At 30.2% G+C, this 18,647-nt stretch overlaps 1 protein-coding gene across 3 annotated transcripts in view; it reads left to right on the top strand.

The window, feature by feature from the left end:
* The window catches only part of LOC118185754 (folylpolyglutamate synthase, mitochondrial-like), a 122,223-nt gene that overhangs the window by 61,388 nt on the left and 42,188 nt on the right, over positions 1 to 18,647 (top strand). For all 3 annotated transcript variants that reach the window (XM_085820782.1, XM_085820781.1, XM_085820780.1), the window contains exons 4-5: positions 1,233 to 1,347; positions 6,391 to 6,465. In XM_085820782.1, the coding sequence (XP_085676908.1) occupies positions 1,233 to 1,347; positions 6,391 to 6,465 (190 nt within the window). The remainder of the gene's footprint in view (positions 1 to 1,232; positions 1,348 to 6,390; positions 6,466 to 18,647) is intronic.

Here is an 18,647-nt window from a genome sequence, read left to right as displayed (position 1 = left end):
TAATCCTAAGCAGTTGCAGTAAATTATTCTGTATTATAATTGATTTATTTCATATAAAAAAAGTTACCCTTTCTTTTATTTTCTATACAAAAATTTTAGATATCCACATAGCATACCTTGCATAAAATATCAAGTGAAAAAGATATGTCAGTCAAGTTGCTTCCTATTAAAAGTCATGCTGTTTAGATGTATGTGCAGTGTTTGGAAAAAAATCTGTGTATACACCCCTTTGATATCAATTATCAACATTTCTTATGTGACATATACTAATATTTTCTGGGGGGGGGAGTTCACTCTGTGGCATTTACATGTGTTCCATAGAACTTTGGGATTCTATGCAATTCCTCAATGAGTTACACCCATCAAAATCAAATTTGAAATAATTTTTTTAATACAGTACAAAGACTGAAATTCAGACGTCCAATATCCAGAATGATCTAAAATCTGGACCTCGAAACCACCAACGTTTTTTCTCGTAGGCTTTACACATGCGCCTTTGATTCCCCCTTCTGCACATAATAAGACATCTAGACAGTCCCAATTCTTAATTTCAATTCAACTCTAAATAAAATACCTTGCCATTAAAGAAACAAATAATTTTAGCATAAATTTATACGATCAGTAATTTGGCTCCATTGCTGCATATCTGCTTGGCACACATCTCAACCCGAAATAGTCCACGTAGATACATTGTTGATCTGATGCCAAACTGGCGAATCATTATTTATTCTACTTTCCTTTCATCACCGCTTGTTTATCAAAACATGACAACTTGAGTAATGACTCATGTAGCAATGCCTAAAATTTTTTTTTATGTTAGTAATGGAATAATAAAGGAGTATGATAACCTTTTATGTTGACATTACGCTTGGCGATGATGAAGTTAAATGCGCTAAAAAAATGTTGACGAGGAAAAATTTTAACAAAAATTCATGAATGAAATGAAATAAATAAGTTTATATGGGCAGAGTTATAATGAAATGTTTTTTTTTTTTTTTTTTTTTTGTTTGTTTTCCACTGAAGTGCATCAATATATTTTTAGTATTTTTGTAATATTTATTATACTAAAGATTATGTAGGTTTCATGCACATAATATATATATATAGAGAGAGAGAGAGAGAAAGTTTCGGATGTTTTTCTAGTCGACAAAGTTTAAAGATCACTGGTTTAATTTAATAAATGTAGCTGAATTTTTTAGCATCAAGTTACTTACCATCATTATATTTTATAGCTCCCCACATCTTATATCAGTCAATGAAAGAATACGTATCAATGGTATACCTATGGACAAAGATGCATTTACTAAATATTTCTGGAAAGTTTATAGAGCTGTTGAATCCAGTCTGGTAAGATTTTTTTCTCCTTCATTTTACTCAACTTCTGCCTTTAACAGTTTGTTAATTAAGAAGAATTCACTTCTTAAAGAAGTGAAAATAAATATAATTTTAATTCAGTTTGTAAAGCATTTTTGTTATTTTACCCAGCTGTAAATAATTGCAATTTCTGATTTCAACATTTTCATTAAAATTAACCTTAGATTTAGCTTTGTTGTTTTGGCCAACAAACATTTTATGTTTAAAAGTGAAATCAGTTGGCAAGCAAAATATGGTAATCTTGGAAAACTGATTAATTTATATATGATATTTAACTTTCTATATGATCCATATAAAGAAGAAATTGAGTTAGTAAATTATTCTTCATGTAGTACTATCAAATCTTGCTGTAATGAACTTCAAGATACTGAAAGTTTGGTTTGCTTTATCTGATTCGGTCAGAAAAATGAATTTTCTCTCACAGATATGTCAAAATTTTTGGTAAATCGCACAAAAAAAAATAAAGAAAGAAAGAAAGAAATACATAAATAAATAAATAAATAAAGAAAACTGTCAGTCCTACCAAAAGAAGTAAAAAATAAATATAATTTTAAAAAATTCGTATTAAGATTTAATGACAATTATTAAATTTCTTGTTCATTCTTTGATTGATTAATAATTTCATTCAATAAATTACTTAGCAGAAATTTGATTCGAATCTATCCCTCTAATTGCACATTCAGGCATGAATATTTATTTTATTCATAAAACTGTAAAAACATTAAAAATGAATAATAAAAAATATTGATGCATTGACCTTTAACTTTTACTTGAATTCTAAGTTAAAAAAAAAAAAAAAATCTGTAATTTTCTGCTGGTGTGATGCAGATTTGAATAAATCATAAATTATCATGGCTTTTCTAGTGCAAACATTCCATGAAGAAGTGAAATAATATAATAATCGATTATTATTGTACTTCTCTAAACTTCTTAAAAAGGTGCAGCTGTCTGTAATGGCACATCAAGCCTTGCTTCCTAGGTAGCAGCATCGAAGTTGTATTCCTGCACGAAAACAATCTTAGTTTTTTTAACCACTTAACTATTTCATTTTCCTGCCATACTGGAACCAAAAATAAGCATATAGTTTATAAACAAATTTGTATTCTAATCGAAAAATGTCTTTTTCTTGATGATTGTGAGAGCTATCATCCCAAACTTTCTTCTTTTTTCTTTTCTTTTTTTCTATTCAACAATGGATTTTAAAACCCTGCATAATACTTTAGTACAAAATATTGTTATGCTTCTTAAACCTATTTAATCATCCATTTGAACACAGACAAGCAGTCTTTCCAAAGCATCTAGCAAATTCATTATCCTTTGTCTGATGCATTTATCTAGATCAGACGTTGGCAACTTATGGCATGTGAACCAGATTTGGAGAAACAATTCTGAGTAGCACTCTTCAAAGTTATCAGGCAAAGACAAATTACACTGTCCTCTCTGTGCCACCAGGAAAGTTTAGTTTCCAAAATTTCACAGCACTTAATTTCTGTAATGAACACTGTTGTTAAAATATTTAATTTCATAGTGTCTCGTTCTTCACTGGTTACACAGGCAATTTAAATCTCTTTCAGAAGAAATGGAAAGCTAATATGTTGATCTCTCCTTATATAGTATTGTCCATTGGCTTAGTTAAGGTAATGAATAAGTTTGTGTCATGCATGGAACATATTAAAGTTTTTCTTAATGAGAAGAATCATCATTTCCCCGAATTGAAAAGGAATGGTTATGCAAATTGATATTTCTGATTGATATAACTAAACATCTCAATGAACTAAGGATTGTAAGCAAAGGGCCAAACAGTGCTTGAACTTTTAGAATATGGAAATATTTTGCTACAAAATTAAATATATTTCCCCGTGATAATAATACTAGTACCTATAAGTGCTTCCCAAATGTAAAGTGCTTGCAAATGCATCAACCTTAGACAAAGATGAACTTCAAACCTATATTGAAGCACTTAGGAGGGATTTTCCAAAAGATGCAAAGACTTTGAAGTTAATATACCTATATTTTCCTTTCAACTGTTGGTTTGGAATTGCCATAATGATATTATCTGTGGAATTATCTACTTCTAATAGAAACACATTATAATACTACATAAAAAGAAAACTTTATTAAATAAAATTAGTCATAAGATACCTTACCGCATTCTACAAAACCATAACATATGATAATCTCTTGATGCCAGATACATTTTTAACTCATTCTTTTACAATTTAATATCAATGTTGCCAAAATATTAAAACTTAAAATTATACTTTATAAACAAATATTATCACTAACCAAACCAAATTTAATAGACCCATTAATAATCCCATCCAATTTGTCAATTTTTGAGTGGATGGAAAATAATAATTTTGAAATGGAACTTATTGAACTAACATTTTCAAAATTATGGAAAGCAAAATTTATGGAATTGCCAAAAAAAATCTAAAAGATAACTGTAACAATAAATCAAGAGCTATTTTAAATTGCTGGATATCAGTACTGGAGGCCCACCAGTGACCAAGTGGTAAAGACGCTGAACACTGGTAGTTCGGTCCGAGGTTCGAATCCCGCAAACGAGCTGTATGTATGGGCGTTTTTATGGTTTTCCCCATGTGTAACGTGTATACGAGCCGAGCCAGTTTCCCTTAGAAAGTCTTCCCTTCAGGCAGATAGCCCTTGTGTGCTTTGCCATAATTGAATTATCCAATCCAATCCAAGTCAGTACTGGAGAGATTTAATTGTTTGAAGAAAATTTCATGTGCTCTGCTTTCCACTTTTGAATATTATATTTTATTTTATGTCTTCTTTTTTATTTTAAAAAATATATTTAAAAGATATATAATGTATGTACAGTTTTAATTTTTATGTTAATAAATATCTTTAAATGATGCATAATTAATATATAATACAACCTAACTCTGCATGCATTGGCGCAGGAATTGAATTGTTTCAGATATTCCCTACTGAGCGGCATCTTGAATCATGTTCATATATTGGTTTCGCACATCACAGCTCAAAGGTTGCTGACCCCTGATATTCCCTACTGAGCGGCATCTTGAATCATGTTCATATATTGGTTTCGCACATCACAGCTCAAAGGTTGCTGACCCCTGATCTAGATCTTGGCAGATATTCTTCTTTGAATGGTGAAATATTTCAGCATTCTTATGTTGAAACTTTTTCAGTTTTTCTCTTGTTTATCCATTCCTGCTTAAGACCCCATAAGAGTTTCTACTGATATGGTATGTGAGTGTGTGTGCATATAGAGGTTGTTTCAGCAGTTTGGTTACAAAATTTCAGGAAATGATGCTAATGATGGTAAATCGCATAGCAGTGTATGGTTGAAAACGCTTTCCTGGTACAATAGTGACGACACAAAACACAAGAAAGGATGGGCATGAACAGGGTGAGAAAACATGCTTGCTATGCTCAGTGCAGCTAAAATGTTGGGAATGTTAAATTTTTAATATGTTAACAGCTTTGATGTGCCTCTCCATCCGAATGCAAGCTATCCTTAACATTGGATTGGTGGGGGTGGTTCGGTGCATTGGCCAGCAAGTGAGGATGTGTCAGGACACTGTTAACAGTATGAAACCCTTGTTAACAATGCTCAGGAACTGTTGCATGCATCATGGCAGCTGCTGGAAAAGTCCGGGACATGCCAGGTATTTTCCAGAACATCATATGAAACCTGCATCACAGTCTGGGGTCATAATTGTGATGTCATAAAAATTTAATTATTTCTTTAATGGCAGCCATTGGTTTTTGTTTTCATTTCTTGGTTTTTGCTGTACTGAGCATAATAAAAAAGTCTTCTCACCCTGTTCATGTCCTTCATTTCTTGTATTTTGTGTCATTACCACCGCACCAGGAAAGCATTTCTAACTATGCATTGCTATGTAATTTTCCATAGTCTAGGTGTACTCTATATCTCCTGAAAGTTTGCAACTGAATTGCTGAAACTCCCTGTATATGCAGGGTTATCCAAAAGGTGCACATATGAAACTAAAAAATTGTGGGAATTACGAAAATGATATTGTAAATTGTGGTATGGATTGTAATTAACGGCAACTTGTTCTGTGGATAGCATTTGTATATTGTTACAAGTAATATGTCCCCTGAAATTTTAGTTTTAGTTTATGTTGTTAGCTTTAAAATTTGTTTGGTGCAAAATGAATTGAGTTTTTTTCCATTCAGAATGTTTTATGACTAACCATTACCTTGCAATCTACTCTTAGAGAAAAGTTACTGCAGTGTCTAAAGAGACCTTTCATGTTTACGAACCTAACAAAAGGATGGTTTTCTACTTGGTAACTTGATTTCAAGAAACTGTAAGTATTCACCATAAAAAATAAAATGGCTGTCTGTCTCTTTTAAATTTGGACAAAAAAAAAAAAAAAAAAAAAGTCAGGGAAAAAAGTGGTGTAATTAACAACAAAGAAATGTAAGAAAGCTGGCATCATAGTCAAATTTTCTATTGCAATGAAATACTCAATCATAAAATTTCATTCTGTGTACTAACAAATTCCTCTCTATCTTGCACCAAACAAATGGTTTTTAAAGCTAGCAAGAAATTTTAAGAATTATATTACTTGTAACATTATAGGGGTTTTATTTATGGAAACAATTTGCCATCAAACTTCATTTTGGAATTTCTACTGTTTTTGAAAGTTTGATGTGCATGTCTCTTGCATCACCCTGTCCATTACATGGATTTGTAAATAAAGAAAGCAGAAATTAAAAATCTGTAGAGCACATACAGAATTTTCTACAAAATATGGACATCAAGTCAAAATTTAGAATTTATATCCTTAATATTGTGCCTGGCATTTCAGAATTCAACATAATCTACATAATTAAATTCTGAGTTTCCATTAATCTAAAAACCTGCAATAAGAAGAAAGTGGCTTGCTGGTATAAACAATTTTTTGTGGTTTTCTATTTGATTTTAACTTGTGAAATTGTTGTTTATTTTCCAAATTTAGAATTTTGAAAACATTATAACATTTGCATATCTTTTTGCAGAAAGATGGTGAGACTATGCCACCATATTTTATGTTTCTCACAATAATGGCATTTTATGTGTTTGTCATGGAACGGGTGAGTTCTTTTCTGTTATGATGATTTATTTGTAATTTAAATTTAAAATACATGCAAAATTTTATGTTGGAATTATAAATTATTAAAATACAGTTATCAACTCACAATAAATAATAATTTTTTTTTTGTATTAAGATGTATTATGTAAACAAATTATTTAAATGAAGAAATCTTAAATATTTGTAAAATTAAAAGGAGAATAAGGCAGTAATAAAAAAAAATTAACTTGATCATATATTACTGAAAATAAATATTTTATTGAAACTGTATTTCTCCATTTTGATTACTTCCTTGTGAAATATAAGAGAGCATTGTAATTACAAAAAATTTCAGGTATCATATTTCAATTAAAATATCCATTTTGACCGCTCTCGAATCCATTTGAATAATGTTTTTGCTTGACACCTACAAATAAAGGACTCTTTTTCCAAAATGGATTCAGAAGAGAATTAATGTTTTCATAACATCTTGCAGAACTCAAAAACAAGTAGCCATAGAATGTTAAAATTTTGTATACTGCTATAATATCTAGTTGTTCACCTCCTCTTTTTTCATTGCAATTGGCAGCTTCAAAGTATGTACTGTGGATGAACAACACAAGCATATTATTACAGGAAATCTTGACATTGTTCATGATCAGGAATTGAAACAGCTACTAAAAAGGGAACTAAAATTTGACCAATTAAATACATTCTTAAATTCATTTGCATCGAAAGTATTTCTGCAGATATCGATAATTTTATAATAAAAGCAAGCTCTAAACTAAGTTTACCTTCTCATCCATTTAAGGAATGCAAAAATGAAATTATTAATAAAAGCGAAAGGAAAATTAATTACCTTAAAGGATTTAAAGGAATCAAAAACTGGAAGGAATTTACTTCAGAAAATTTCACAGTTGAAAAAGCAAAATTGATAAAGCAAGCAACAATTTCATTATTTTATGAAAAAGTTCTATAATTCTGTAATTAAGAATGAACTGCAAAATCCTACTACCTATTGTATTTAAATAAATAAAGAAAGACAGTAATCAGCAATTTATGCTTTTCACAAAAAATGGAAAATTTCCCTTTTCACTACAAATAGTAGATTTTCCAATCGATATGCTTTACCAAAATTTCATAAAAATCATCTCAAATTTAGATTCATTGCAAATAGTACTAGAAACATCAAGAAGAATTTTGATAATATTTTTATTAATCCACTTAAATCAATATGTAATTTAATCTTTGATAGAGCTTAAAATGGATAAAATCTACTGTTGGTTATTTACAACAACTTGTTAATTATTGAAAAATTAAAAAAATCTATTTACAGTTATTGACTGCTATAACTTTGAAAATCTTTACATGTCTCTCCCACTCAAAGAATCTTCTGGAACTGCCAAATTTTTTTTCTGAAATGCTTACTATTCTGGATACTGGCAAATGTAGAAAGAATTTCTCTATTTCTCACTTTATAATAATTACATAAAGCATTCAAAATTTATGTACCTACAAACAAATGGGATTCCAATGGGAAAATTCATATTCAACTCATTTATGTAGCCTTAGATATTATATTAATTATATATATATTATACCTTGTATATTTATTTTTTAAAGAATTTAAACTTCTTAAAAACCTTTCTGATAATGATTTCAATAATTCTGAATATACTTTCAGGTATATTAATGACATTATCACATTCAACAATAATAATCTCATCGAAAATAGCAACATCTACCCAGTTGTCTAAAACTTAATAAGAACAATTAGTAATAGACTATATTCATCTTAGTATTCATAACCTTAAAGAAATAAAGCTTTTTGATAAAAGAAGAGAATTTAATTTTTCTGCATTAAAACTTATAAATGGTACTCCAGCATCTCTAGAAAAATTATAGCAAATGCAGTTATTAACCAAATTAACAGAATTAAAAACGTTTGTGCTGAAATAGAACAACAAGAAGAAGAAATTGTAATTCTCACCAATATTTTAAAAGAAAATTAAATTCCTATTAACTTCGTTAACAGTCATCTAAAAAAATAGAGTAGTATTCACCGTATGAAATGTTTTAAAAGTATGAATTTTTTTACCAGAAAGCTCGGAATGAGAAGGATAAAGAAGGATGTTTTAGATGGTTTTATAGTTTTTATGTATTTTTTTCTATTGTAAAATCTTTTTTTTTTGGGGGGGGGCTTAGCTGTTACTAACTTTGGGCGTACTATACGCCTGTCATCATGAGAAGCTCATGACATGAAGACTTTTTAACTTTTTGTACATTTGTATCTTTTCTTCCTTTCTTCTAAACTTTATATAAATTAAAAAAAAAATTCTTTCAAGTGTTAAATTCATCTTTTAGGAATTTCTAACTTGACTTTGCCAATTTGTTTTGCCAATGAAGCCAAACTGGCAAACTTTCGCATGTATTTTGAATCTAACTGTTCTCTTCACTGATTCAAAATTTGTACTTTGATTACAGTGTTCTCGCTTCATTTCTTATAAGTTCTATATCTATTTCTACATTTTAATTAATTTATTTATTTTTCCTCTGTAATCTTACATAGTTTAAAAAATTGGCTAACTATTTTGAAATGTGGGATTTTTTCGTTTGGTTCAGGGTTCATACGGTCCTTAAGAGTCCTTAAGTCTTTTTGTCCTTAATTTCGTCCAAAATCAGCAGAAGGTCCTTAATTTTAATAATCTGAAATTTCTGTCTGTTTTTACAACTGCCATTTTGAGTATGAATTAGCATTTTGCAGCAATATTTTTGGCAATTCACTGACAAATATGGTTATTTTTTGAATGGGTCCATGGGTTATAATTTGTTACTATTTATAATATAACAACTGGTGGGATACTCAAGTTTGTGAGCAAGAATTGAAACAAGTATTTCAAAATTATTTCATTTTTTCTAATGAAGAGCTCTCAAACAACTTTCCGCTTTTGGTGATGTGAATTCTTTTATTAAATGGTTCTAAATTTGGTGACTTATCAACATTTTGTTGATTTTAAGATCAGTTTCTATGGAAAATTTTTAATTCCGAAAACTGAGAAATTTTTGGTGACTTTTTCGAACGTTCTAACACTGATAAATTTAATTAAAATAAAGGTAATGTATTGGAATTATATTTAAGAAATAACATTAAAATAAAGCATTTTTATTTTTCACTATCATATTATAAAGTTTCATTTTGACCACATATTGTACAATGTTTTGAATCTGAAAAATAAGCATGGAATAATGCTATAAAGCACAATTTATGAAACAGTTTTTAGCAAAAGCAAAATAGCTATGTAATTAATTAGAAACATCTTTTTAATTTTTTCATGATAAGAGTTTTTCCCATTTCTCATAATTCTCAGAATATGCATCAGTTTTCTGTTTCTCTACTTTCCACTGGACACAAGTATGGAAAATATCAAAAATGCTTCTAATCTTATCATATGGGCAAGCATTATAGAAAGAAATTGAAAACTGACAATTCAAAAGATTCATATAATATGTCTTAATGCATCATACACAGGGCTGACGTTAGGCATTTTGACACCTGATGCAGTCTCTGTGAATCCTAAATTCTGCTTCGAATGTCTGCTCTAAATTCTAAAAGTTTTGCCATTTCTAGATTTTGTTGCTCGGTGTGTCGGTAAATTCTAAAAATTATGCCACACCAACTCTGTGACCAGACCTTACCATATGTATTTCATATTTCTTCTGAATGTTCGTATTACTCAAGAAATAAAATTAGCAGCTTTTTCCGGTAAAAGTATAGTTTAGGGTACCCTTTGGCGATTTTTGGCGGTACATGGATACCGATTTTGTGCAATTCTTTGACTCGTTATTTTGGCTTGCGAAGCGGCGATTTTTGTACTCGAGTTTCTAAGCAAGAAGTGTAACATAAGCATTTCGAAATTCATTTTTCGTAATGAAGAGCTCTTAAAAAATTTTCGCTTTTGGGGATGTGAATTCTTTTATTAAACGGCTCTAAATTTGGCAACTTGTCAACATTTTGGCGATTTTAATATCAGTTTCAATAGAAAATTTTTGTTTCCGAAATCTGAGAATTTTTCGACGATTTTTTTAAAACATCATATTATTGATAAATTTCATTAAAATAATCGTAATATATTGGAATTATATTTTAAAAATAACATTAAAATAAAAAAATTTTTATTTTTTGCTCTCGTATTATAAAGTTTTATTTTGGCAAATTATACAAAATATATATACAAGGTATAATGCTGTAAAGCATAATTTACGAAACAGCTCTTAGCAAAAGCAAAATTAGCTATGTAATTAATTATAAAGTCTTCTTTTTAATTTTTTCATAGTAAGCATTTTTCCTATGTAATTGTGTCAGAATATTCAAAACTCTCAGAATATGCATCAGTTTTCTCTATAAAATTAATTTTACACTTTTTCTCTCCTTTTTTTTTTTTCCAAAATATTTCTGGCTTTTTGCTGTTACAGAATTGGTTGGGATAATATTTCTTTAGTATTTTTTACATTGCAGCTTGGAAAATTTAGAAGGATTTGAAGAATTGGTTGGAATAATATTTCTTTAGTATTTTTGACATTGCAGCTTGGAAAATTTAGAAGGATTTGAAGGCAAGATTTATAGACCCACGATTCTAGAAGATTCAAGAAATATGTGCAAAATGAAAAATGTCTTCATGGTATCAGCATGTAATGGATGTATTTTACAGAAAGTTTGCGATGAATTTCTTACTTTTTGGAGAACGTCTGGAAGAACAATGAAGACATAATATTTGAATGTTTTACTCCTGATACTAGAATCTTTTTCTTAACATGTTTATCTTCCCTTTATTTTCTCTACTTTTCACTAGACACAAGCATGGAAAATATCAAAAATACTTCTAATCTTATCACTTGGGCAGGCATTATAGACAGTGATTTTTTTTATTAATAAAGAAATTGAAAACTTACAATTTAAAAGATCCATCTAATATGTCTTAATGCATCATACACAGAGCTGGCACTAAGCATTTTCCCATCTGATGCAATCTCTGTGGATCCTAAATTTGACTGCATATTACCTTTCTAAATTCTGCTTCCAATGCCTGCTCTAAATTTTAAAAGTTTTGCCTTTTCTAGATTTTGTTCTTTGGTGTGTCCCGCTAGTCAAAGCCAAAATAACAAGACAAACAATTGCACAAACTCGGTATCCATGTACACATCGACTTATTTTCACTTTAAAAAAAAAAAAAATCCCCGAATTGCACAAAAATGGCATTGTGCATTCTTTTAACTTTATCCATGTACATGTCGACCTATTTTCGCTTAAAAAAAATCCCAGAATTGCACAAATTTGCATTGCGCACTCCCTTTACTTTGTCCATGTACACATCGATATATTTTTGCTTAAAAAGTCAAAGGAGCAACAAATTCTACAATATAGACAAACAAAAAATGCATAATCTCAATAAAATACATTTTAAACCAAACAATAAAATAACATAAAAAAAGGAAAAACATGTTATACATTTAAGCACTACCAAAAGAAAATATTCACTTACCATGATTTTCGAGTACGCTTCGTACACCCAGAGCCACATAAAAATCAAAATATCAATCATACTCAAATGACTTTTTTCAAACCAGGTACTCTTTCTGATCGAATGCTTCACATAGTTAGTTAGAACCTTTCTTCCTACAAACCCATTCAAATCCATCTAAACGGTTTTAACACACACCACAAAAACGCTTACAAAACATCCCATGATTCAAAATTTCCCAGAATCATGCACCCGATTGTGTCACAATAGGGTTTCCATAACATTCAACTACTCAGGCTACCATAAATGAATCAACAACTTGGCGATAAATCAAACAACTTCGCCATAATATAAGGGGTACCTTAAAGTCTACTCTACCCACTTTTTCCATACATTCTAAATGCATTTTGTCTTTTAGAATAACAGAAATCTTTAATTAAATTCAAAAATTCTAAAGTGAAAAGGAAACTTGCTGAAGAAACGAACTAAATATGTAAAGAGAAAGAAAATTATTCTTCAGAGATATGTAGTTATTATTATGTAAACTATGCAGTTGTTAACAATTTCAGCCTTTACTATTATTTCCCATTTCTATTTCCTCACCAGAATGCCAATCACTGAGACAGTTTTTGAATTGAGGTTTTTGGGAGTGTAAGACAAGAGTGTGTTTCTGACCTCCCCTTGCTCCCTGTATTAGTTCCTATCAGCTCTGATAATTTCCATTACCGCTGCTGACATTTGAGTTTATTATGACGATAGGGTTATTGAACCAGATTAAACTGAAATTGAATTGACCACTTGGCGTTGACCACTAGTCCATATTTTTATTTTGAATTTGACTCTTCTTGTTTAATTACATCACCACGAGCTGTAATGGATTTTGTTAGCTTAAGAACATGCCTTTATGTTCTAAGGTCTTTTTAAATAAGAAGTTTATTTAAACCTCTGATTTATAGTTACTTTTAGACAGAGCCATAATTTGTTTCACGTCTGTTGGGGGGACTATTTAACTTTTACCAAATCAAGTAAACCTTCATAGGTGGAGAGGTTGACAGTTAGGAGATAAAACATGCAGAAACTAATGAGAACATTGTTTTGCGTATTGAGACAAATTTCTAATTGTTAGAAAAGATGCTTAAGGAGAAGGAAATCAATATAAATTAGCTAAAATGTCTGGACAGGGCTTCAAGTTAAAAAGACGCATAATTATTTTGTCGAGTTTTGTTGCTATAAAACTTAAATGTTTAATGTGTAATTATCCTAACATTGTTTAAAAATCAATTTCATAAATTGCATGTATTTTAAACTGTGAAATTTTATTAGATTGTGATATTAATAGGGGTTTTCTAACAAATATTATTCAAAAATAAATTTAATTTGATAGTGTCCATGTAAATCCATATGACTAAGGTTATCTAATACCTAATCTAATTACTTATAACTAAGTGCATACCCTTAAAAATAATCTTTGCATATTAAAGTGAGTTATTGTCTTTCATTAACCATTACAGTGGTTACAAGGTAAAACACAAAAATATAAAAATTCATGTAAAACCTATTCTTTGCATCTAGTGAAACTTAAAATAATGAAAAACAACTTATCACCTCAAGTGCTTTAGTGGCTTAATAGAACCTTAAAGTATATTAACTGAGTTACAACCCCTGGAACTTTACACGAAGCTACGACACTAACTGCATCAGACAGAGCTCAGCTAACTTTCAAAACTTACTAACTGTGCCTACATCAGGTCTTTCAGGTTTGTTCTGATCAGCAGGTTTCTCTCTAGGCAAGCAGGAGCAGTGACAACAGCCAGTCTTTGGTTATGAATCATGCTGATTATGATTTTAATGCTCATTTTAACCTATGCTGCTTGACATAAAATCTACTTACAATTTACTAAACCTCTAGACTGAGCAAGTATGTGACAAAAAGAGACATTAAAAATAAAAAAGCTAACTGTTAGTAAAACGTAACTAAAATGTCGTTTATCTTCTTTCAAATATGTCCAGTTATTATAAGTGTAAAATATTTAAAGATCCTTGATAAATTTCATGATACTTATTTTATTCTTAAATGTATTAATGATTATGTTAATTAAGCTATCTATGTTTAATAATAATGCATCCTACTTACGGATCTCTTTTGTTTTTAGGATGGTATTAAAAAGTGAAGTTCAGGCATATATATGATCTTTTTAATTGAATTTATATAGTTCCCATTTGCTCATAGGTCCTTAATTTTTATCATTAATGGTCCTTAAAAGTACTTAATTTCCGTGTGCAGAAACGTGTGCGAACCCTGTTCTTTCCATTTACCATTTTTTGTTAACCATTTGCTACTTCATCCTTTATGTAAGTTTTTATTCATGTTTTCAATTTATTTTTGTTTTTTATTTCATTTTTAAATGCAGTGAAAAAGGTCGAATTTTATTCTTTTAATTGATTTTGGATTTACCTTGCGTCAAGGAGGACTTCAGAATTTTCGGATGAACTGTTATTAATTAAAAAATTTAGAATAGTTCATCAGCTAATTTTGAATGCTGAAATGCAAAGGTTTTCAGTGGAAGGGGGATTGTAGTTGAGTCTGATGCATCTCCTCTTGATAATGTTACATCAGATTTAATTGAATTCCTCTTTATTTGTTTTTCTGGTTTTGGTATATTTACCAGTTATAATTTGGAATATCTTTATTTTATTTATTTATTTATATATTTATTTAAAAATTTACTGGTTTTGAATTTTGCTTTTTTGGGGTCTCATCATGAAAAATGTGGTGTCCATGTGGTCATGTGAAAGAAATCAGGTGGTGTCCACATCAGAATTTTATTATCCATTGATTGTAAAATATTTTAAAGTAAATTAATTAGCATATTTATGTAAAAAATGTAATGTTTTCCAAAGGATTTTGAATAGAATCACACAACTTTTACTAAACAATCCTTTCTTCTAAAATTGAGTAAATCCAACTGATTATCTCCTGCACAATTTTTTTAGAGTTGCCAGGCATTATTTATGTCCTGATGCAATGAAATAGATTATTAAACAAATGTACCATTTCTTTTCTTGAATCAACACCCTGTACTTGTTCACATTCTGATTAAGTTGATCATCTGCACCCATATATTCATTATAAATTTTCACTACGCTTGGCTGTTACACAGTGATATAGCCTTTTATTGTTGATGAAGATCTACTAGTAGTCATCATTTGGGGCACAGCCACAACATTACATAGAACCTTGTCACAACATTGTTATTGAATTGGCAAAGGATAATTTCAGCTGTTTCATACACTTTGCAGTCACATGCTCATTTGAACTCCCCTCCAATCATCAGTGGATACTTCTATATATGATTTTATGTAATTGAACCTGTACATGTTATGCTCATACCCTTTAGTTTTTCCTTTAGTTTTAGACTTCTGAAAAGATAGTCAAAACAAATGTGTTAATTTAGGGGAAATAACTGAAGTATGATGTGGACACCACCAGATCTTCACTCATTCCTAAAACAGTATCATTCCTCTTATTTTCTCCTTGATATGGTTCAAACTGTAAGACATACCTGAGAGTTGTACATCCAGACCTTATTTTAAAACCAAATCTCATTGGTTTGCCTCAGAGACATTGCTTGCACCTGTTGTGTCCAAAATATTCACACATGGATTCATCTATGCTGCGAAATTCATCTGTAGGAGCATGCCGTAAATAGCTTTCATTCCATTTTTCAGTTAGGGGATGCAGTTTTGCACATTTGTCTTTAACATCCAAGTTATTATTACAGTAAACCTGTCCCTTTGCATAGCATCTGCAGTCACTAACAATGTGAATCTGAATTATTTTCCCTAGTACATCCTTCTATTGGGAGTACTGGTATCTATTGACAACCAGTATCCAAATAACACATTTCATTTCTACTATTATGACTCTTAAATTCGTATTATGTTGCATAGTGTATCTGTTTGACTCAATGACAGCCAATCTGAGCACACCTTCATGAAAAATAGTTCCGAAAGTTGAGTAAGAGTCCCTTTTATTTTAATATAGCTTATCTAGACCAGTAGATTCATTCCTGTTCCATTCACCAAACACAGGGGTGAGGTCACATTACACCATTTTCTGTTAATTTTGCTAGTTTAAACTTTCTTCACTGGCACTGGAGGTAAGTGTTTATCACTGGAATCTATATCTGGTACAATTTGACTCAATGCAGGCTTCCTGGAAGATTACTCAGGGTGCCACTGCCATCTTCATTACCAGAATGTTTATTGGTAACACCAGCTTAAGTGTCAGGTTATTCTGTGTATATATCAGCATGGTGTGGGCCATCTGTTTGACTGTTTTTCAGTGGGAATTAGTTAATCACAAACTCACTTTTCTGACATCTTACTTGACCAGTAAAATCTGCTTGAAGGTTTTTTTCTTGGTGGGGGGGGGGAAGTAAAATAAGATAAATATTGTTGCAAATTTTGTAAATATAGGGATAACTTTAGTGAAATTATGTGTGAAATTGTCATTTTATTTTTTATTTTTTTCTTTACAATGTAACAGTAGAAAGAAGGAGAATGCTCTGCCAAAAAATAGGAATACAGGAGCAAGTCTTTTAACGTTGAGTAAGTGGCTATCTCACTAATTAGGCGAGATATTGCCAAGCTGGCAACGGTTTGGGCGACTAATTTTTGTCTCCAAATTTAGCAAAAAACCACCAAACTTGGTGACATTTTGGTCGGAACCCTGTATCACCGTAATAGGTATTGTAATTGAGTAATTGTAATTGATTTCATGTGTAACTGTAACTGTAATTGTATTTGGGCGCCATATGCCTTTCAGTATTTTCAAGAAGGAGAAAATACTAGAAATATCTTGGTAGCTTTCTGAAAACTGTATAAGACCGGAGAGAGCATCTTCCCTAACTTAGCTCAGAGTGACTTTGGAAAGCTTCACCTTTTAGATGCGCTTTACATTTTATTCTCTTCAACATTCCTAGTATTTTGAAGTGTAACTACTGATTGTACTTAGTGGTACTGTGAAGAATTGTACTAGTACTTTTGTGAAAAGTTCCAGAACTTTGAAGTGTTTCTTTTGATAAAATAAATTTATTAACCTATCATTAGACCTGTGTGCATTCAGTCTGTTATGAACCTGTACGCATGCAACAATATAAAAGTGTACATGTGTGTTTGTGTGTATATATACACATACACACACATGTACACTTTTATATTAATAATTTATACACTTTTATATTAATATAATTATTTATACACTTTTATATTAATATAATTATTTGTACACTTTTACAGGATTTTTGTAGATAATCATAAAATACCCTAATAATTTATAAACTGGTGGAAAACCTAAATTAAAACCCTAAACAACTTATATATGTGTATATGTATACATGCATATATGTGTGTGTATGTATACATACATATGTTGTATGATTTTAAATTCATTTAGTTTGAAATCAAGTTATTCTAATACTTGCACAATAGCTGCAAAGTAAGATAATAATAATTTATTTACTAAAGAAATATTGATTACATATATATATATACACATATGAGTTGTTTAGGTGGTTTAAAATTGACATATACACCTACTAAGATTTAAATATAAATAAAAGTTATTTTATGTGCCTTAGCATTCTACATCTAGATCACCATCATATCTGTACAGTTTCATGATTGCTGTGATGCACATGCAGGCTAATTTGACATTTTTATCATACTTCTCTCTATATTTAGAACATTTTTACCACGCTTCTCTCTATATTAATAACAATTGATAACAATATTTTTGATAAAAAATTCTTATTATAAAGAAAGTATCTTACCTGGATATGCATGCCATCATGAGTTTAGTATTTGCTTGGGACTCAAGCATACAATGATCCAAAGAACAGGTGCTGCTCAAAAAAAACAAACAAACTTGTAAATAAAGGTATGCGAAGTGGCGTAAATAAAGGTATGCAAAGAATGCCGTCGCATAGGGGCCCGAAGGCTTAGGGGGCCCTTAAATGTCCTGCTGAACTACATTTACATGTTTAAACTTAAAAGATGAATTTCATTACATACATATAGAAGCTTTAATTCATTTTCCCTTGATAGATTCGGAAATAGAATTTCAATAAAAGAAGATTAATTATTATTTATATATTTTTTATCTTGTATTTTTTCCTTTTGCTTTTCATTTTTCATTTTAGAATTTGTACTATCAAAATTATCAAACATATCAAAATTAAAATATAGATTTTAATTTTGATATGTTTTGATTTTGTGTTAAGCCCCTTTTACACGATTGTTAATATTAATATAGTTGAGGAATAGCCTTGATTTGACTCCAATTTACTTTTAACTTTAGAATCTTTAAGTATATGTAGATAATAGAATTCATTTTCTTTTAAGTTTTTAAGGGCCCCCTACCTATATGGTGCAGTGATGCAATTCTGTGTATGATGCAGATAGGAAACCCTTGGAAGCACCTGAAACAGCTAAATTCAAGTGTTTGCAAAAGTTAAAATTCCAGCATTTGACTATGAAATAATAATTTCATGACCTATTCCAGTTTTGGGATAGCGGAAAATAGGAAAAGTTCCTTTGTATTCCTTAGTCTCAAGCCTGAAAATTATTAAAGGCGACCCCTATAGGAAAGGTTTCTCCTTTTGCAGTCCCAAATCAAAAAGTG

Source organism: Stegodyphus dumicola, chromosome 7, assembly GCF_044657685.1.
Source record: "Stegodyphus dumicola isolate Sdum_Otavi_A_Nest chromosome 7, ASM4465768v1".
NCBI classification, from domain to species: Eukaryota; Metazoa; Arthropoda; class Arachnida; order Araneae; family Eresidae; genus Stegodyphus; species Stegodyphus dumicola.
The sequence above is the reverse complement of the archived record's forward strand: the minus strand, read 5'-3'. Positions and strand labels throughout refer to the sequence as shown.